Raw genomic sequence first — 17,293 nt, 5'->3', positions numbered from 1 at the left:
GGAGGCGCCAACTACAGCCATGCAATTTGTGAATACTCTCGGGGCTGCAGAGAGGCCAAACGGTAGGACCGTAAACTGGAAATGCTGACAGTTGGCTACAAACTGGAGGTACCGCCTGTGTGGAGGATAAATGGCGATGTGAAAATACGCGTACTTCATGTCGACGACGGCATACCAGTCTCCGGGATCCAAGGATGGGATGATGGTCCCCAGGGATACCATGCGGAACTTCAAGTTTATCATGAATTTGTTGAGTTCTCGCAGACTAGGATAGGTCTGAGACCTCCCTTCACCTTGGGGATTAGGAAATAGCGGGAGTAGAACCGCTTCCCCCTTTCATCTTCTGATACTTCCTCTATGACTCCCATGGCAATGAGCGTTCGCACCTCTTGTAAGAGGAATTGCTCGTGAGAGGGGTCCCTGAAGAGGGACAAGGGTAGGGGGGGAAGAAGGGGGTGAAATAAACTGGAGATGGTACCCAAGTTCCACCGTGCACAGGACCCAATGATCTGAAGTTAGCTGGGACCACGCCGGGAGGAAAAGGGAGAAGCGGTTGGAAAAAGGAGGGAAAGGATCCTGGAAAGTAACTGGTACACCATCCTCGGGCGCACCTTCAAAAGTTTGGCTTTGGCCCGTAGGCAGTTTGGAGGAACCCTGATTTTGGCCCCCTTGGGGTCCAGACTGCCGTCTACGATTGCCTCGGCCGCGCTTTCTGCCGAAGTCCTGTCTTGGTCTAGGCGGGGGTTAACGGGGGTGAGGCTGGGGACGGAAGGACCTGCGCTGAGTCACCAGGGTGTGCATCCGGAGGGAGCGCATGATGACCCTGTTGTCCTTAAGGCTCTGCAGCCTGGGGTCAGTCTTTTCAGAGACTAGGCCTTGACCGTCAAAGGGCAGGTCCAGTATGGTGGTTTGTAACTCAGGTGGAAGGCCTGACACCTGAAGCCATGATATTTGCCTCATGGCGACACCTGAAGCCAGGGTCCTGGCTGCGGAGTCATCTGTGTCCAGGGAGGCCTGGAGAGAAGTTCTCGCCACCTTCTTCCCTTCCTCCAAAAGGTCAGCAAACTCTGGGTGGGAGTCTTAGGGAATGAAGTCCTTGAATTTCTCAACCGCCATACCAGCTAGGCAGGGCTTGCTGGTTTGCCACCCTGAGTTGGAGGCCCCCAGTAGAGTATACCTTGCGGTCCAATAAGTCCATGCGCCTAGCCTCCTTTGACTTTGGAGCAGGAGCTTGCTGCCCATGGCATTCCCTTTCATTGATTGAATGCATGACAAGGGAGCAGGGAGGAGGGTGCATGTACAGGTACTCATACTCCTTAGAAGGTACCATGTACTTCCGCTCAGCTCCCCTGGCCGTGGGCGTAATAGATGCTGGAGATTGCCAGATGGTATCAGTGTTTGCTTGGATCGTACGGATGAACGGGCAAGGCCACTCTTGTGGGGGTGTCAGCTGACAGGATATCCACCACCGGGTCTTCTACCTGAAGATTCATATTCAGGGCCACCCGCCTCAGGAGGTCCTGATGTGCCTGCAGGTCAATTGGAGGAGGGCCCGAGGAGGATGTCCCTGCCACCGCTTCACTTGGAGAGGAGGAAAAGGAAAGGCCAGGGACAAGAGGGTCCTGCATGGGCTCCTGTTTATGAGTAACGTCAGGCTCAGGTGGAAATTGAGAGACTGTCGGCTGAATGAGAGCCTCCTCTGTACCCATGGGAGGGGGGCGGCTGACCGTTGCCTCCGGCACCCGGTGTTCCAATGGTGCAGAGTGGGATGGCACTGGAGGCGCACCTTGGGCTCGATGGTATGCCCAAGGTGTCCAGAATGACCACTGATGGGGTCCCTGTTCCTGGGCCTGGGTCTCCTGGAAGACACGGCCAGGCACATCTGAGTCACAGTCCTGTCCAGAGGAAGCACTGTCCGTGTGAGATGACACAGATGTGTGACGAGATGGCCAAGGAGGAGCTGAAAAATGCTGGGAAGGGTCTCCATCTCTAAACGACCTCTCCCTGCGTAGCACCAGAGAGCAGTACCAGGTGCCATACCAGTACCGGGAATGAGACCGGGACCTGCGACCGGAGAGGTGCCAGGAGGTTGACCAGGATCTGGAGGCTTGACGTCTGGAGCGGCTGAGAGAGGTGCAGTGCCGGGAAAGGTACTGGGAGCTGGATCGGTGCCGAGAGTATCGGGACGGCAAACGGGACGCTAAGCAGTGCTGTGAGTGCGACCGGTACCGAGATGGAGAGCGGTGCCAGGACTGCAAGTGGCATCGGGACCGGGATCGGCGACAGGACCGAGAGTGCCGGTGGGACTGTGATCGTGATCGGTGCCTCTCAACGGTGCTGACAGAGGGTGGCCTCAGCAGGGCAGGCTTGCCTGTTGATTGAATGACCCTCACCGGCGGTGCCGGGGGTTGAGGCAGTGCGGACTCTGTCAGCGCGATTAGCTCCCTCGCCGTAAAAAAGGTCTCCAGCGTGGAGGGAACTGTGAGCTCAACCACAGCATGCGCTGGGGAGCTTTCAGGCACCGGACTCGACGGCCCTTGCGGGACTGGAATCGACGGTGTCGAAGCTGTCAGTGCCGCGGCAGGTGTCGGTGCCGGGCGGTCCAGCTTTGGCAGGTGCTCCAACTGCGGTGCAGGTGGCACGGAAGCCGCCAGAGTCTTATGCTTCTTAACCCATGGAGAGAGGGAATGGTGCCGAGCAGACGATGGTGCTGGCGACGGTCGGTGCCGAGGGGCCTTAGCGGTACCAGCTCAATCCGGTGCCAAAGAGATGCTTTTGCCTGATGCGGACTGTCCAGTGCTCGGTGCCGAGGGCGGAGGAGTGAGAGCTGCCTCCATCAAGAGCTGTTTCAGATGAAAGTCCCACTCCTTCTTCGTCCTGGACTTAAAGGCCTTACAGATCCGGCACTTATCCAAGAGGTGGGATTCCCTGAGGCCCTTAAGGCAAGAGTCATGGGGATCTCCCATTGGTATCGGCCTGTGGCAGGTCGAGCACGGTTTGAAGCCCGGTAAACCGGGCATGGGCCTCGGTACCAGGTGCGGGGAAGGGGCTAATCCCCGAACCCCTCTCAACTATATACACTAACTATAACAAAGAATGAATAAAACTAACTATAACTATATACACGAGAATTAATAAAAGAACTACGAGTAGCTAGGGAAGTGGAGACCAGCTAAGCGGCGCTCCACTGTTCCAACGACCGACACGGGAGTAAGAAGGAACTGAAGGGCCGTTGGGTTGGCAGGGGTATATATTCGGCACCACGGTGGCGCCACTCTAGGGGGCGACCCAGCCGACCCACCAAGTGTTGCTAGAGTAAAAATCTTCCGACGAACGTGCACATAGCGCACGCATACCTAATTGGAATCGATATGAGCAAGCACTCGAAGAATAATTGTTCTCCAGGTCCACTGAAGGTAGGATAAGTAATCACCTTAGTCTGTAGCAAGGGAGACTGAGGTTAGATATTAGGAAAAATGTTCTAACTTCAGGGATAGTTAATTACTGTAATAGGTTACCAAGGGCAGTTGTAGAATCCTCATCATTGGAAGTTTTTAAGAAAAGGTCACAGAAACACCTGTCAGGTCTAGTTATACTGCATAGACCAGTGTTTCTCAACGACTGGTCTGTGGACGGGCACCCAGGGCCGGCTGTAGGTTTTTTGCCACTCCAAGCGAAAATAAACAACAAACAAAAAAACCCCTCTGAGAGTGCAAGTGCTGCCCCTAAAATTGTGCTGCCCCAATTATGTGCTTGGTTTACTGGCATCCAGGGGCGGCTCCAGGCACCAGCGCAGCAAGCGCATGCCTGGAGTGGTGTTATAAACAGATAGTTAAGGTTTAATGTCTCTTTTACCTGTAAAGGGTTAAGAAGCTCAGTGAACCTGGCTGACACCTGACCAGAGGACCAATAGGGGGACAAGATACTTTCAAATCTTGGTGGAGGGAAGTCTTTGTTTGTGTTGTTTGTTTTGTTCGTTGTTCGCTCTTGGGAAAAAGACTCTCCAACCAGACTCTCCAAATGTTTCTGAATCAGTCTTTCATGTTTCAAACTTGTAAGTAGCCAGGCAAGGCGGATTAGTCTTATGTTTGTTTTCTTTCAACTTGTGAATGCTTTTCCTTTTGCTGGATGGATTTTTACCTCTGTTTGCTGTAACTTTGAATCTCAGGCTGGAGGGGGGGGCGGGGGTGGGAGGCCCTCTAGGCTATATGAATCTGAGAACCCTGTAAGCATTTTCCATCCTGATTTTACAGAGATAATTTTTACTTTTTCTTTCTTTAAATTAAAAGCTTTCTTTTTTAAGAACCTGACTGATTTTTTTCTTTGTTTTAAGACCCAAGGGGATTGGGTCTGAACTCATCAGGGATTGGTGGGGGGAAAGGAGAGGGGGAAGGGTAATTCCTCTTTGTTTTAAGATCCAAGGAGTTTGGATCAGTGTAGCCTCTCAGGGTAACCCAGGGAGGGGAAAGTCTGGGGGTCGAAAAGAGGGGGAAGACTAATTTCTCCTTGTGTTCAGATCCAAGGGGTTTGGGTCTTGGGTTCCCCAGGGAAGGTTTTGGGGGAACAGGAAATGTGCCAAACATTATATTTTTGGCTGGTGGCAGCGTTATCAGATCTAAGCTAGGAATTAAGCTTAGAAGGGCCCATGCAGGTCCCCACTTTTTGGACGCTAAAATTCAAAGTGGGGGAAAATCCTTGACAGGTGGCCTGCCGGTTGCTGTGAGGGCAGCAGGCAGGCGGCTTTCAGCAGCGTGTCTGCGAGAGGTCTGCTGGTCCCGTGGCTTCGGCGGCAATTCGGCGGTGGGGAAGCCGATGGTGTGGGGTCGGCGGACCTTCCACAGATATGCTGCCAAATCCGTGTGACCCCGCCTGCCTGCCATGCTTGGGGCAGCAAAAAACATAGAGCTACCCCTGCTGGTGCCTAGAGCTGGTCCTGCCGGCACCAGTCCCTGAGATCTGCCTGACACACTTTAGGACACAACAAGCCAGTCCCTGGTATCAAAAAGGTTGAGAAACACTGAAGTAGATGACCTCTTGAGGTCTCTTCCAACCCTGTATTTCTGTGATTCTACTAATGCCTAAAAAGTGTATACTTATATTTCCACTAAAGAGCTGTTTCCAAAGCATCAGCCAATCTTCTAGACTGATACAACATACAAGCACCTGTGAGTACCCTCAATTTTCATTTACTGTAATGAAGCTTTCTTCATCTTGCAGACATTATATGGTTTTGGCTAAGCCTCAGACAACTACCCCTCATCCAGGACTAGAGCTATATAAAACACCAACACAGTGAAATAAATGAATATATAGATTTGAATATTAGCATACTGAAAGCATCATGACTCATACTTCTTCATACAACTCCTAATGGTCCCACATTAAACATGAGGTGTAACAAGTAAACCCAAATAAGAGGATGACTGATTTCCCAGAAAAGGGAGAGATCCTTCAGAACTGACTCTCTCTGGGTAGTTTTTCAGTGAACACTAAAATAGGTGCATTGAATTAAGTACATGTGTGTTTCATCTCTCTCAAAGTTGGAGTGTGATTGCCTATACTATTATGAGAATAGTTTGGAAACTCAAACACAATGAAGCTTCCTAAGGCAAAATTTTATCCTTTGAAAAGAAGTAAGAGATGGAAATTAATGTTTTGGCATAACTTTCCTTTTACTTGTTAATTATCAAACTTCTATTTTCAACCAAGAATTCTATCCCTTGCAAAATACACACAAGTACATCTTCTAATGATCCTGAAATAAAGTTACAATAAATATGGCATTCAGAAATTATTTCTAAAAACTTGACCCAGATGATAAAGCTGGGTTTGTGAAGAAGAAAGCTCTTATTCAAACACGTTTATCCGCAGAGATGGAAAAAACAGGTAAAGCAAAGTAAAATGCCTTTTTGGTAAATGTTCTCAGTTTTTCAAGTCTGTCCCAGTCTGACAGCTCCTCTTCAAAATGGAAGACTCCAGTAGGATTGTTCAGTTGTATGCTTTATTTGATACAATTTGTTTTCTTTGGGTATGTCCACAGCTGATGTTAAAGTGCTGCCACGTCGCGGCTCCAGTGCTGGGAGAGACCGCTCCGAGCACTGTAAAAAATCCCACCTCCGTGAAGGGAATAGCTACTAGCACTGGGAGCGTGGCTACCAGTGCTGTAGCACTATCTACACTGTCACTTTACAGTGCTGAAACTTGCATTGCTCAGGGGGATGTTTTTTCACACCTCTGAGCGAAGAAAGTTTCAGCGCTGTAAGTGGCAGTGTAGACAAGCCCTTAGTTTTTCCTTTATTTCCTATTTGATGAGACCAAGACTAGCTGCAAGTATCTCACTTACTCTGTCATAATTTCATTGCTGGACATGGACAAGTCAGGGTTAGACTTGCATCTACTTTCCCCTTTCCAGCCTATAGTGTCATTTGTTTGTGTTTGACACTAAGTCTCTAGCACAGGCAGATGAAGAGTACCAGTTACCAGGAATAAATACATTGTAACTATGTCTGCACTTCAGTTTAGAAAGTGAATGCGTATAGCCATAGCACAAATACACCAAGCACTCCTAATCTAATGTTTGACTGCTGCACCAAAATGTAGAGGAGGTTATATATAATTTATTTGAGCTCAGTATTTTAAAATATGGTTATATCTATGTACATTTAATTTTTTATTATGCCAAATTACACAGAGAATTCATTGTTCTCCCTTGAAAGTTTACACAAAGGTGATAATTCTCCTGGCCTTTAACACTCTTTACTTCTCCATTATAGAACGCTTTCAACTTCATCTTTAACAATCCACTACTTGTTTTTCCATGAGTAAATATTTAAACCAAATTTCTGTTTTAAAATGTCTGCAGAAAGACAGAAGATAAAAGCAAGAACTTAGATTTATAGCTAACTAGGTAATAATCAACTGCTCCCCATACACAGAGGTCCTCGTCAATGGCTCATACTTACTATGAACCTTTAGCCCAGGAAGTTCATGCCCTTATGGTAGTGTTCATAAGCAAATAAAAACTTGACAAAGCACCTCACAAGACAGTTAATTTATTGGAGCAAGACATTCAAACTTTTACTTTTCCTCTATAACAGCTCAACTGAGTTAGTTGCACAAATATTTGTCATTCTATTTCACACTGAAAGAAAAAGGGATTAAGGAGTGATAGAGCATTAGATATCTAAAAGCCAAATAGTACTTAGGATTGGGGGAAAGCGCATTTTCATGTTTTGTCATTTATGTTTCTCAACACTACTGTGTTTTCTACTTAAGACTCAAAAGAGAGACTTTTCCCCTCTTTAATGTTACATGAACCCTACAAGACATCAGTTTATTCACTTCTTCTTTGAGAATTCCCTATCAGTCCCTTATATAGAAAGCCTTCTGGGCTGCTTTGAGGACTGGAGTCAAGACTTTCCTAAAGCAAGAAAGCTCATGTCAGAGACCAGTGAAGATCAGACTACTCAACCCCTTAGTTCACATATCATACCAGAAATATTGCACTGAGTGAAGAATTTCCATTAAATAACTGACCATTTTATATTACACATATATAGACAAAGTTAAAATTAAAATGTGCTAAACAATTGTCCTAAGAATTGTGCATTGGTATACACTTAGTCCTTGTTTCAAATCATGCTTAGTAGCTATGGACTTTTTAAAAAAACTTTCCTTTGATTTTTCCATGGAAAAAAATACGGTATCTGCATAAGTATTCTGTTCTTATTATAATACCATTAAACATGATTAACTGTGTATCTACACTAAATTTCGCTAGAATTTCCCAAGTTACTGCCACCAGCTCAGTTCCAATAGTGGTAAAAGCAGTAATGCACTCAGCACATAGTCAACTTGTGGAACTCATTGACAGGGGATAAATGTGAAGGCTAAAAGTATAACTGGGTTCAAAAAATAATTAACTAAGTTCGTGGAGAATAGGTCCATCAATGACTCTTAGCACGACCACTGTCAGATAACATAATACTTGGCTTATGTGGACCATGGGCCTGACCCAGGATGACCATGCTTATGTTCTTAAAAGTGCTACTGTTGACAAGAATGAATCAAGGTCTGGAAAATCTTGATTTGGTGAGACATTTAAGAATCTCATTCTACATAGTTTATCCAATAGAACACTGACATGACTATCACAGTTTAGCACATATATAGAGAGATTTCTGATAGCAGATGGCTCTTTAACAGATAGTGATGACAAATTCCAGTTCCTGGAAGGTGAAGCTTGACAAATTCACCTAGATGAATAAACTACTACTTAATTTGCATTGTGCTTTTCACCAGCAGATATACATGGCATCTTACCTCTAAAGCTAATATTACTCCTGTAAGCACAAATTCCTATAAAATCCATAGAGAGTCTGGATATCAGATCTCAAGACCCTTCAAGAATTTTTCTTGTAGATCTAAGGACATCTGAGTTTGGAGGCCATGGCCCTGTAGGCCTCCAAACCCTTCCCATTAAGGTACATAAATCACGAACTTCTTGGATAGCTTTTCAATTTTCATGGCTGTTTCATGGGAGGAATGATATAACCCTATATTTCAATCATTGTAGACTGCAGAACAGAGGGAATCTAGAATTCCGGAGTGAAACACAAAATTCAACCTTCATTTATGTAACTGATTTAAATACACTTTTATTGGTGCATTTTGAGTTCCCAAAGGAACGTTGGACACTTATTTGCTACATAAGAGATGATTGAGAAATTTATTTTTATGTGTGATAAGGAAAGGAAAAGTGTTTTCTTTTCCCAATTATGTAAAATTTTATTTCAGAAGGTTCACCAAAATGTGAGGACTCTATCCACTTCATTCACACACTGAAATGTGACACTGAATTTGTTGTGAATAGTTACAATATAGCAAAAGCTTTTTCTTTCTTCATGTTTTCTCCATTTCTACACCTGACTCCATTTAAGGAATTATGTGCAATGAAGAATGTGAGAGTCTTATGAGGTATCAATTATATTTATTTCCAAATATTGGCTTTTTTTAAAGCAAATTGTAAAATGCAATTTTACTGTGAATTTAAGATAAAAAATGGTAACATACATACAGGGCCGGCGCAAGGATATTTTGCACCCTAGGCAGAACTTCCACCTTGTGCTCCCCCTCCTCTTCCCTTCCCCCTGGAGCACCGCTTATTATCAACTTTCAAAAATGAATACAGTGGAGGGGTAGGTTCTAAGGTCAGCGCGTAAGAGGAAAATCGTGTATAATGAAAATGACCATAAAGTACAGTGCACACAGAATACACTGTATACACTAGAACAGGGGTCCTCAACTTATGGTACACATGCCAAAGGTGGCACGCAAGCCAATTTTTTTTAATGACAAGCTGCGGGTCCGGCCACCGCTGAGCCCACTACCAGCCTGGGGTTCCATTAGACTTGCTTTCCATGGGATCTTACCTATCAACTCCCTAAGTTTGCTAAAGTCTGCCTTCTTGAACTCCATTATCTTTATTGTGCAGTTTCATTCCTTAGAATCCTGTATGCTATCATTTCATGAAAACTTTCACCCAAGCTGCTTTCCACTTTGAAATTCTCAACCAGTTCCTCTCTATTTGTCAAAATCAAATCTAGAACAGCCTCTTCCCTAGTAGCTTTCTCCACTTTCTGAAATAAAAAATTGTCTCTGAGACATTACAAGAACTTGTTGGATAATCTGTGCCCTAATATATTATTTTCCCAATAGATGTCCTGGTAGTTGAAGTCTGTCATCACCATCAAGTCCTGCGCTTTGGATGATTTGTTAGTTGTTTATAAAAAGCCTCATCCACCTCTTCCTCCTAGTTAGGTGGTCTGTAGTAGATCACTGCCATGACATCACCCTTGGTTTTTATCTGTTATTTACTTAGAAAGTCCTTTCTAAGCTACTTCTGGTAACTGCAGTGACATACTATAACAACACATTGTTTTCAAAGATGTTTAGTTAGTACAAATAAAGGATTTTTAATAGGTTTAGTCAAGAGCTATTTAAGCTTCAGTTGCAAATTCTCATAACTTGCCACAGGAAACATGAGAAACAAGTAACTGCACTGGTTCCTCACGTTATTTTGTTGAAGACCATCAACCTTGAGCTGATGGAATAAAAAAATCTCTAGTTAAGATTTGGGCTCACTCCTGCAGGTGTGCCAAAGAAAGCACTCTTCTCTGCAATTTGGCTTTCTGCCCACTAAGGACCAGTATAAGTCTACCTAATTTGTCTACCTTAGGCTCCATCTGTAGACTCAAACCCTATTCTTTAATGAAAGGCTAAAGCTGTGTTAACTAAACAATTCAGAGTTGTTTCAAAAAGGACCGATCTTGATTCTTTCACCATCTGCGAGAATTAACATTTCCAGAAGCTTGTGAACATTCACGAATTAAGCTATTATATTTACTTTTTTAATCTTTCAACTAAAAGGGCTTGATTTTGAAGGGAAATTCTTGCCTATTTTGTGGCCCTAAACAAACAATGCGGAAAATGTATATGAATGGCTAGCTGCAGTCTGAGCTCAAGGAAGACAGAGCTGTTCATTTCTCTCACCTGCCTCAAAGTTCTTCAGGAAGCAGAATTATTGTTTCCGTATCCTACCTTCTCATAGGAACGGACTAGGTGGGAAGATAGGAAAGATTGCACAACATGACTGCTGCAGTTAGAATTACTCAGCTGCGAAGCTGGGATGTTAATACTATTGCAGACTTCATTTCAGAAGGCTGTTATGTTTTTCTTTTGTATCACAAGGGCACATTACAAAAATAGTTTAGGGGTCAGTTTTAATTCTGGCCTTTATTTCCTTGAGGTAAGAAGTTTATCTACCAACTTATTTATTCAGTACCAAATTATACCTTGAAATATGCTGTGCAAGGTGGTTCAAGGTGGTTACTCCAGGTAAGTCAGAGCAGAATTTATTCCTTGGTGTAAAAACTGTACATATACTTATCAAATGCTCAACACTACAAAACTAGCTGGAAAAGGTCCAATTTCCTTTCTAGACATACATCACAATTGGAAAAGGTCCAATTTCCTTTCTAGATATACATCATAATTGGAGGGGAAATATTACAACTTAATAACTTGCTTACTTTATTCTTGCTATTGTAGAAATCTGATTTAATAGTTTCAAATTTTGTAATCTCAAATAAAAATTGAATTATTCTGACTCAAAGTCATGTAATATACTGCTCTGAATCCATGGCAGAAATCCAGGAGAAGTCAGATTTTAAAAACTTTTGCCTTCAAAGATGTTGCCTGAATATCTGGTTTAGTCAGGAAAAATGACTTAGACTGACGTATTTTACAACAGAAGTCGCTAAAATCTGAGTGGCAACATAATTCATTTGGAAAATTTTCACAAAGTAATCAATTTAAATCTGACCTCTCTGTCCTCATCCTCAAAGGAAAAGTGCACAATAGTTTCAAGAGATGAGCTTGGAAGCTTAAATTCATAACTTTTGCTGGACAATAAAAATCACAGACTGAAAATCTATATTTATGGCTCTCCACCCCCAGCTATTTTTTCCTGCTTTCCTCCCATGAGTGGAGAGGTGTTAACTGTACACTTCACCTTGAATGGTACTTTGAAATATGTGTTAACTACTTAAGCTAAACAATCTGTTCCCACCTTGTATTAGTTGTGACATGCTGAGTGCATTTCCCAGACCTCAAGAAGAGCTCTGTGTAAACTGGAAAGCTTGTCTCTCTCACAAGTATCATTTGATCCAATAGAAAACATTACCTCACCCACCTTGTCTTTCTATTCACACAATAAACTTGATTCAGCATTTCACTTTTTTATAAGGCTAGGTCTACACTATGGACCTTACAGTGGAACAGGTGTACCGCTGCAGCTGCGCTGATGTAAGGTCTTCCATGAAACCACTCTATGCCGACGGGAGAGAGCTCTCCCACTGGCATAATTAAACCACTCCCAACGAGTGGTGGTAGCTATGTTGCCGGGAGAGCGTATCCCACCAACATAGCACTGTCCACAGCAGTGCTTTTGTTGGTGAAACTTGTGTCAGTCAGGGATGTGTTTTTCCACACCCCCGATGACAAAAGTTTTGCCCACAAAAGTGGTAGTGTAGACAAAGCCTAAGACTTAAGATAAAAATTATTTTGCAATCAATATTTTTTCTTTGGGTACAAATCTACTACTTTTTCATTTTTGAATTAGACTGAATGAAAGTATGAAGAATGTTTTAAGAAATCTGGCAAGTTTTGTTTTTCTGGAAATGGTGTAAAGAAGAGGATATCGAAGAACTTCAGACACTTGTCAATTTGTTTTGCAAACACAGTAGTTATGTTCCTTATTCAGTTTTGAAAGATTTCTTGATTATTTATTTAAATGCAAAGGATAAGAGAAGGTTACTTACCCTGTGCAGTAACTGAGGTTCTTTGAGATGTGCGTCCCTGTGGGAGTTCCACTTCAGGTGTTGGTGCATCCCTGTGCCTTTGATCAGAGAATTTCAGCAGCACTGAGTGTCTGAGTCATGCATGTGTGGTCCCTGTCTTGCGGTGCCACCGGCACCTCATCTAGTGCACATGTAACCTGATCTCTTTAGTTTCTTCTCTACCGTAGAGTCCAGGATTGAACTCCAAAGTAGATGGGTGGGGGGGCGTAGTGGAGCATCCACAGGGACAACGCATCATGGAGAACCTCAGTTACTGTATAGGGTGAGTAACCATCTCTAAGTCTTCGAGTGATGTCCTCTGGATACTCCACTTCAGATGACTGTAGAGCAGTGTCCCACTTTGGATGGAAGGAGCTTCTGAGTTGCATGAGTGAGTGAAGATAACACTATTAGTCCTAGCGGTGCATCTGAGCCTAAGCTCTATACAATTGCATAGTATTTTGTGAACATATGTTCAGAGGCCCGGATAGCAGCTCTACATATGTCTATGTGTGGAACATTGTTCAGAAAGGCTACTGAAGTTGCTATCAATCTGGTAGCATGAGTTCTGATCCCAGATAGGGGTTGCAGTTCTTTTGCCGGTAACAGAGATGAATGATAGTCTTTGTGTGGAGATTGTGGATCCTTTAGAATGTTCTGTAGTGGAAATGAAAAGTCTTCGGGATTTTCTGAAAGGCTTAGTTCTCTCAAAGTAGAATGCTAATGCATGTCTGATGCCCAAAGTATGTATTGCGGAGTCCTGTGCACTCCTGTGTGGTTTGGGAAAGAATGTTGGGAGATGGATTGGCTGATTTATGTGGAAGAACGAAGATATTTTAGGTATAAATTTGGGATGTGGTTTTAGGGTGACCTTGTCCTTGGAAAAAAACGGTATAAGGTGGGTGGGCCATCAGAGCCCATAGCTCACCCACATGGCAGGCTAATGCAATAGCTACTAAAAATGCCACCTTCATTGAGAGGTGTGTTAGAGAGCATGTCACTAACGGTTCAAACAAGGGCCTGGTGATGCACTGTAACACAAGGTTTAGTTATGGTGGCATGGGTGAGCATATTTCGGGGTAAACATTCTGAATGCCCATAAGGAAGCTTTTGGTAATTGGGTACACAAACAACCATGTCCCGTCGATCTTATGGTGGAAGGTGGTAATAGCAGCTAAATATACTTCGATCGAATGAATGGATTGTCTAGACTGTTTCAGCTCCAGGATGTAGTCCAGTATCAATGGCAGAGGTGTGGAAACTGGAGGAATTCATTTGTCTTGGCACCATATGGAGAACTTCTTCCATTTCTAAAGGTAAGTACTGCGCGTGGTTGATCTTCTTTTATTTAGTAATACGTGTTTAACCTGTCCTGAACAGGCTAGTTCATCATGATGGAACCATGTAGGAGCCACGCCTTCAGGTGAAGACTCTCCAGATTTAGATGGTGTTTCTGTCTGGAGTTCTGTGATAGAAGGTCCTGCTGGAGTGGAAGAATGCGTATTGCATATACTGCATCCGCATCAGGTACGAGTACCAAGTCTGTATGGGCCATGTTGGGGCTATCAGTATGACTTTTGCTTTGTCAAACCTATTTTGTGTATCATCCTTGATAACAGTGGTATCCATGAGAATGCATATAGAAATGCTGCTTCCCATTTTGGTTTGTCTTCTCTTGGTTGCAGGCATGTAAATTCCCAGGGTACAGAGGGTTGTGTGGGAGTCTTTCATCGCATGGAAGACTTCATCTGTCTTTGCAGGAACAGTTTCTATTCATCAAACAGGAGGCCCTCCACAGTGGACTGTATCTCCCCAGGAAAGCCCCAAAAATGGAGCCTGGATGCCTGGTGCATAACGACCACAGTGGCTGTGGATCTTGCCACTGAGTCTTCCATGTCTAAGGCTGCCTGTAATGGGGTTCTGGTCACAAGCTGTCCTTCGGATATAAAAGATTTAAAATGGCCTGTTTTGTCCTCCGGGACAGTGTTAATAAAGTCCATAAATTTTGAGTAGCTGCTCTGCTCATATTTTGCTAATAGGCCCATGTAGTTGGCAAGCCAAAATTGCAAAGTTGCTGAGGAACAGACCTTGTGGTCGAAAAGGTCTAAGCATTTCCACTCTTTGCAATTAGGCATGGACCTGTATTGTTGCTATCTACCGTGGTGGCTGATGGCATCAACTACGAGATAATTTGGTGCAGGGTGGGAAAATCCATACCTTTTGAAGGTACATAATATTTTTTGTCATCTCTCTTAAAGGTAGGTAGTATGATGGCAAAAGTCTGCCAAACTGTTTTGGCTGGTTCCATTAGTGCATTATTGATTGGGAGTGATATTTTGGATATCCTACAAATCTCAACTTCCAACAACTTATATTGTGCCTCTGAGACTTGCTCAAGAGGGATGAGTTATGGGTAGCAAATATATAGTGTCTTGTTCTAGAGCCTCTTCCCATTCCTCAGCTATGTCTTCAGTGGGTTCTGACTGTGCAGGCACTGATGATGATGGTGGAAATATAATCCCCTCCCTATAGGGGCTATGGGGCTGCTGTGATGCCTTTTATAAGTGGCCCATGGGTCCCAGTAAGGCCAGTGTGTTGTGAACAGCATAGGTGGGCCCATCCATGGGTGGCTATACCATGGGTGCAAGTCTTATCCATAATAAGACCTACGTTGTAGAGGTCCAGGTGTTGGCATTGGCTGGGTGGGGGAAGAGTGTCTTGAAGAGAAAACACCATCTTCCACATCCTCCTCCTCCTCACTGGACAGAGGAGAGGCTAGCGGTGAATCAGATATTTCTCATACTACGTGCACTGGAGAACCGTCAGTGCCAAAGAGTGGTGATTCCGGTATCAACAAGACTAAAAGGTCTTTATGATGAAGAAAGTGTTGCACTGCTGGTGGTTTCATTGTTGATGTATTTGGCACTATAGGTTTTGGTGCGCATGGTAAAGTTGTCATCGCTGATTGCGTTGTTGCGGATGTGGTCATCAGTGTCACTGTGGCTAGTAAAATAGGCGGTAGTGGCATCACCTGTGGTGAAGGTCTGAGTGCTGCTTCCTTAAGCAGTGTTGACAATGCTGTGGTGGAGGAGGTAGGCAGGCTTGCTCTTGCCTCTCAACTCCAAGTCAGTGTGCCTGAGATTGGCAGAGGCCACGGTGTGGGCAGTGCTGAAGGATCCCAGTGTCTCACAGGTACTCAGCTGTGGAGTGGTCAGTACTGAGGAAAGAGACTGAGCCTGAGACTATTTATTTTTGGTCAACTCTCTCTGAGAAGTTGCCGCTCTTTTTCTGGTTGACTTTTTAGAAAAATAAGCCTTCCTCTGTGATGAGGGTGAGGTCTCCAGGGACCTTTGTCTTGAAGTGGTTTTCTGGCCAGGGTCTTCAGCTGGATGCAGGGACTCTTCCATGAGAATGAGTTTGAGACATAAGTCTCTGTTCCTTCTAGCGCAAGAATTTAGGTTGCAGCAGTGGGCATATTTCTGAGGGATGTACGACTCATGAAACAGTGGACAGACTGTCCAACACTGGCATGGTGTTCTGGGATGAAAGGCAGTGCTTGAATTCTGGTGAGCCAGGCATAACTTGAATAACTGTGGTTTACCTGTAAGAGTGAGCCCTAACGAATCTAAGGAAAAAGTTTGGTTTAGTTTTTTTGGTTTTATTTAAGGGCTAGAGTAACGGGGAAGAGAGGGTAAGTACCTAACTATTAAACTAAACTACTCTAGATAAACTAGTTCAACATGAAATGAGCTAACTATAACACTGCTGGTAACTCAGTCTCAGGCTGACAGTTGAGAAGGAACAGAAGGGGTCACATTGTGCATACTAGATGAGACACCAATGGCACCGCGAGATGGGGACTGTGTAAACACAACCCAGACGGTCCCTGCTGCTGAAATTCTCTGATTGAAGGTGCAGGGACACACCCACACCTGAAATGGAGCACCCACAGTTTGAAGAAGAACCCAATATTTACAGAAAGAGACAAAAAAAATTAAGTCACCCATGTTTTGTTGCAGAATTGGGCTGAATCAACTGGGTTTTGTCATAATAGAACACAGCAACTGCACTGAAACAAAGATGTTTATTTTCTTGGTAGCAAAGCTGATTAAAGAGAAAGCAAGTGGGTCAATTTCAGCAATGAAAGGACACTTAGCTGAGCTTTCTAGATAAAAGTAGGAAAAAATGTACAAGGCCAAAAGTCGGTCCTGTTCTAATTTGAACACAATGAGCACTTACAGTGAGGTTCATAGGGAGGAGGGGGATCTCCACAAGGAACACACTCCATGTCTTGAAAGCCGCCAAGCTTCGTCTTCCTGTAAAATCTAGAAGATAAAAGAACAGCTTGTAAGTATTACTTTTTTATTACAGTAGAATCTTAATTCCTAGGGGAATTTTGCACTACTGTGCATGTGCAGAATTCATGTCCCCACAGATTTTTTTTCTCTCCATGGAAAATACATTCTGCCAGAGAGGTGTTGCAGCTACTCCTTTCACCCACCAGGAGCTATTATGGCACCAGAACAGAGGCAACTTGCTTAGCCAATCCCAGAGAGAGACAGGGAGAGGCTGCATTCCTCACAGCACTCTGCCCGCGGGACCAGATGAGGAGACATGGAATATTGGGGCAGAGGGGTACAGGACAGATAGAGCAAGGCACATGGGGCTGTTAGGGGGTCAGCCTGGGAATCAGAAGGACTAGTAGAGGTGCAGAGACACATATGGAAGGGGCACATGTGGTTGACTGAATGGGGGAGGCTAGGTGTCAACCAGGATCTGCATGGGAGAGGCTTCCCAACTCCCTAATAATTACTCCCCTGCCCAAAATAAACCTGTTCCATACTTCTCCCACTCATATCCAACAACCCTCCTGGTTCACTTCCCAGCTCCTGCCT

General features: G+C 44.3%; 1 protein-coding gene across 4 annotated transcripts in view; it reads right to left on the bottom strand.

Annotated features, from left to right (window-relative positions):
* Positions 1 to 17,293, bottom strand: part of TNFRSF19 (TNF receptor superfamily member 19) — a 115,038-nt gene that overhangs the window by 46,257 nt on the left and 51,488 nt on the right. For all 4 annotated transcript variants that reach the window (XM_030562128.1, XM_030562149.1, XM_030562142.1 and 1 more), the window contains one exon: positions 16,638 to 16,723. In XM_030562128.1, the coding sequence (XP_030417988.1) occupies positions 16,638 to 16,723 (86 nt within the window). The remainder of the gene's footprint in view (positions 1 to 16,637; positions 16,724 to 17,293) is intronic.

The sequence above is a fragment of the Gopherus evgoodei genome, chromosome 1, assembly GCF_007399415.2.
Source record: "Gopherus evgoodei ecotype Sinaloan lineage chromosome 1, rGopEvg1_v1.p, whole genome shotgun sequence".
In the NCBI taxonomy this organism is placed as follows: domain Eukaryota; kingdom Metazoa; phylum Chordata; order Testudines; family Testudinidae; genus Gopherus; species Gopherus evgoodei.
This window is presented reverse-complemented; position numbering and strand designations above follow the sequence as displayed.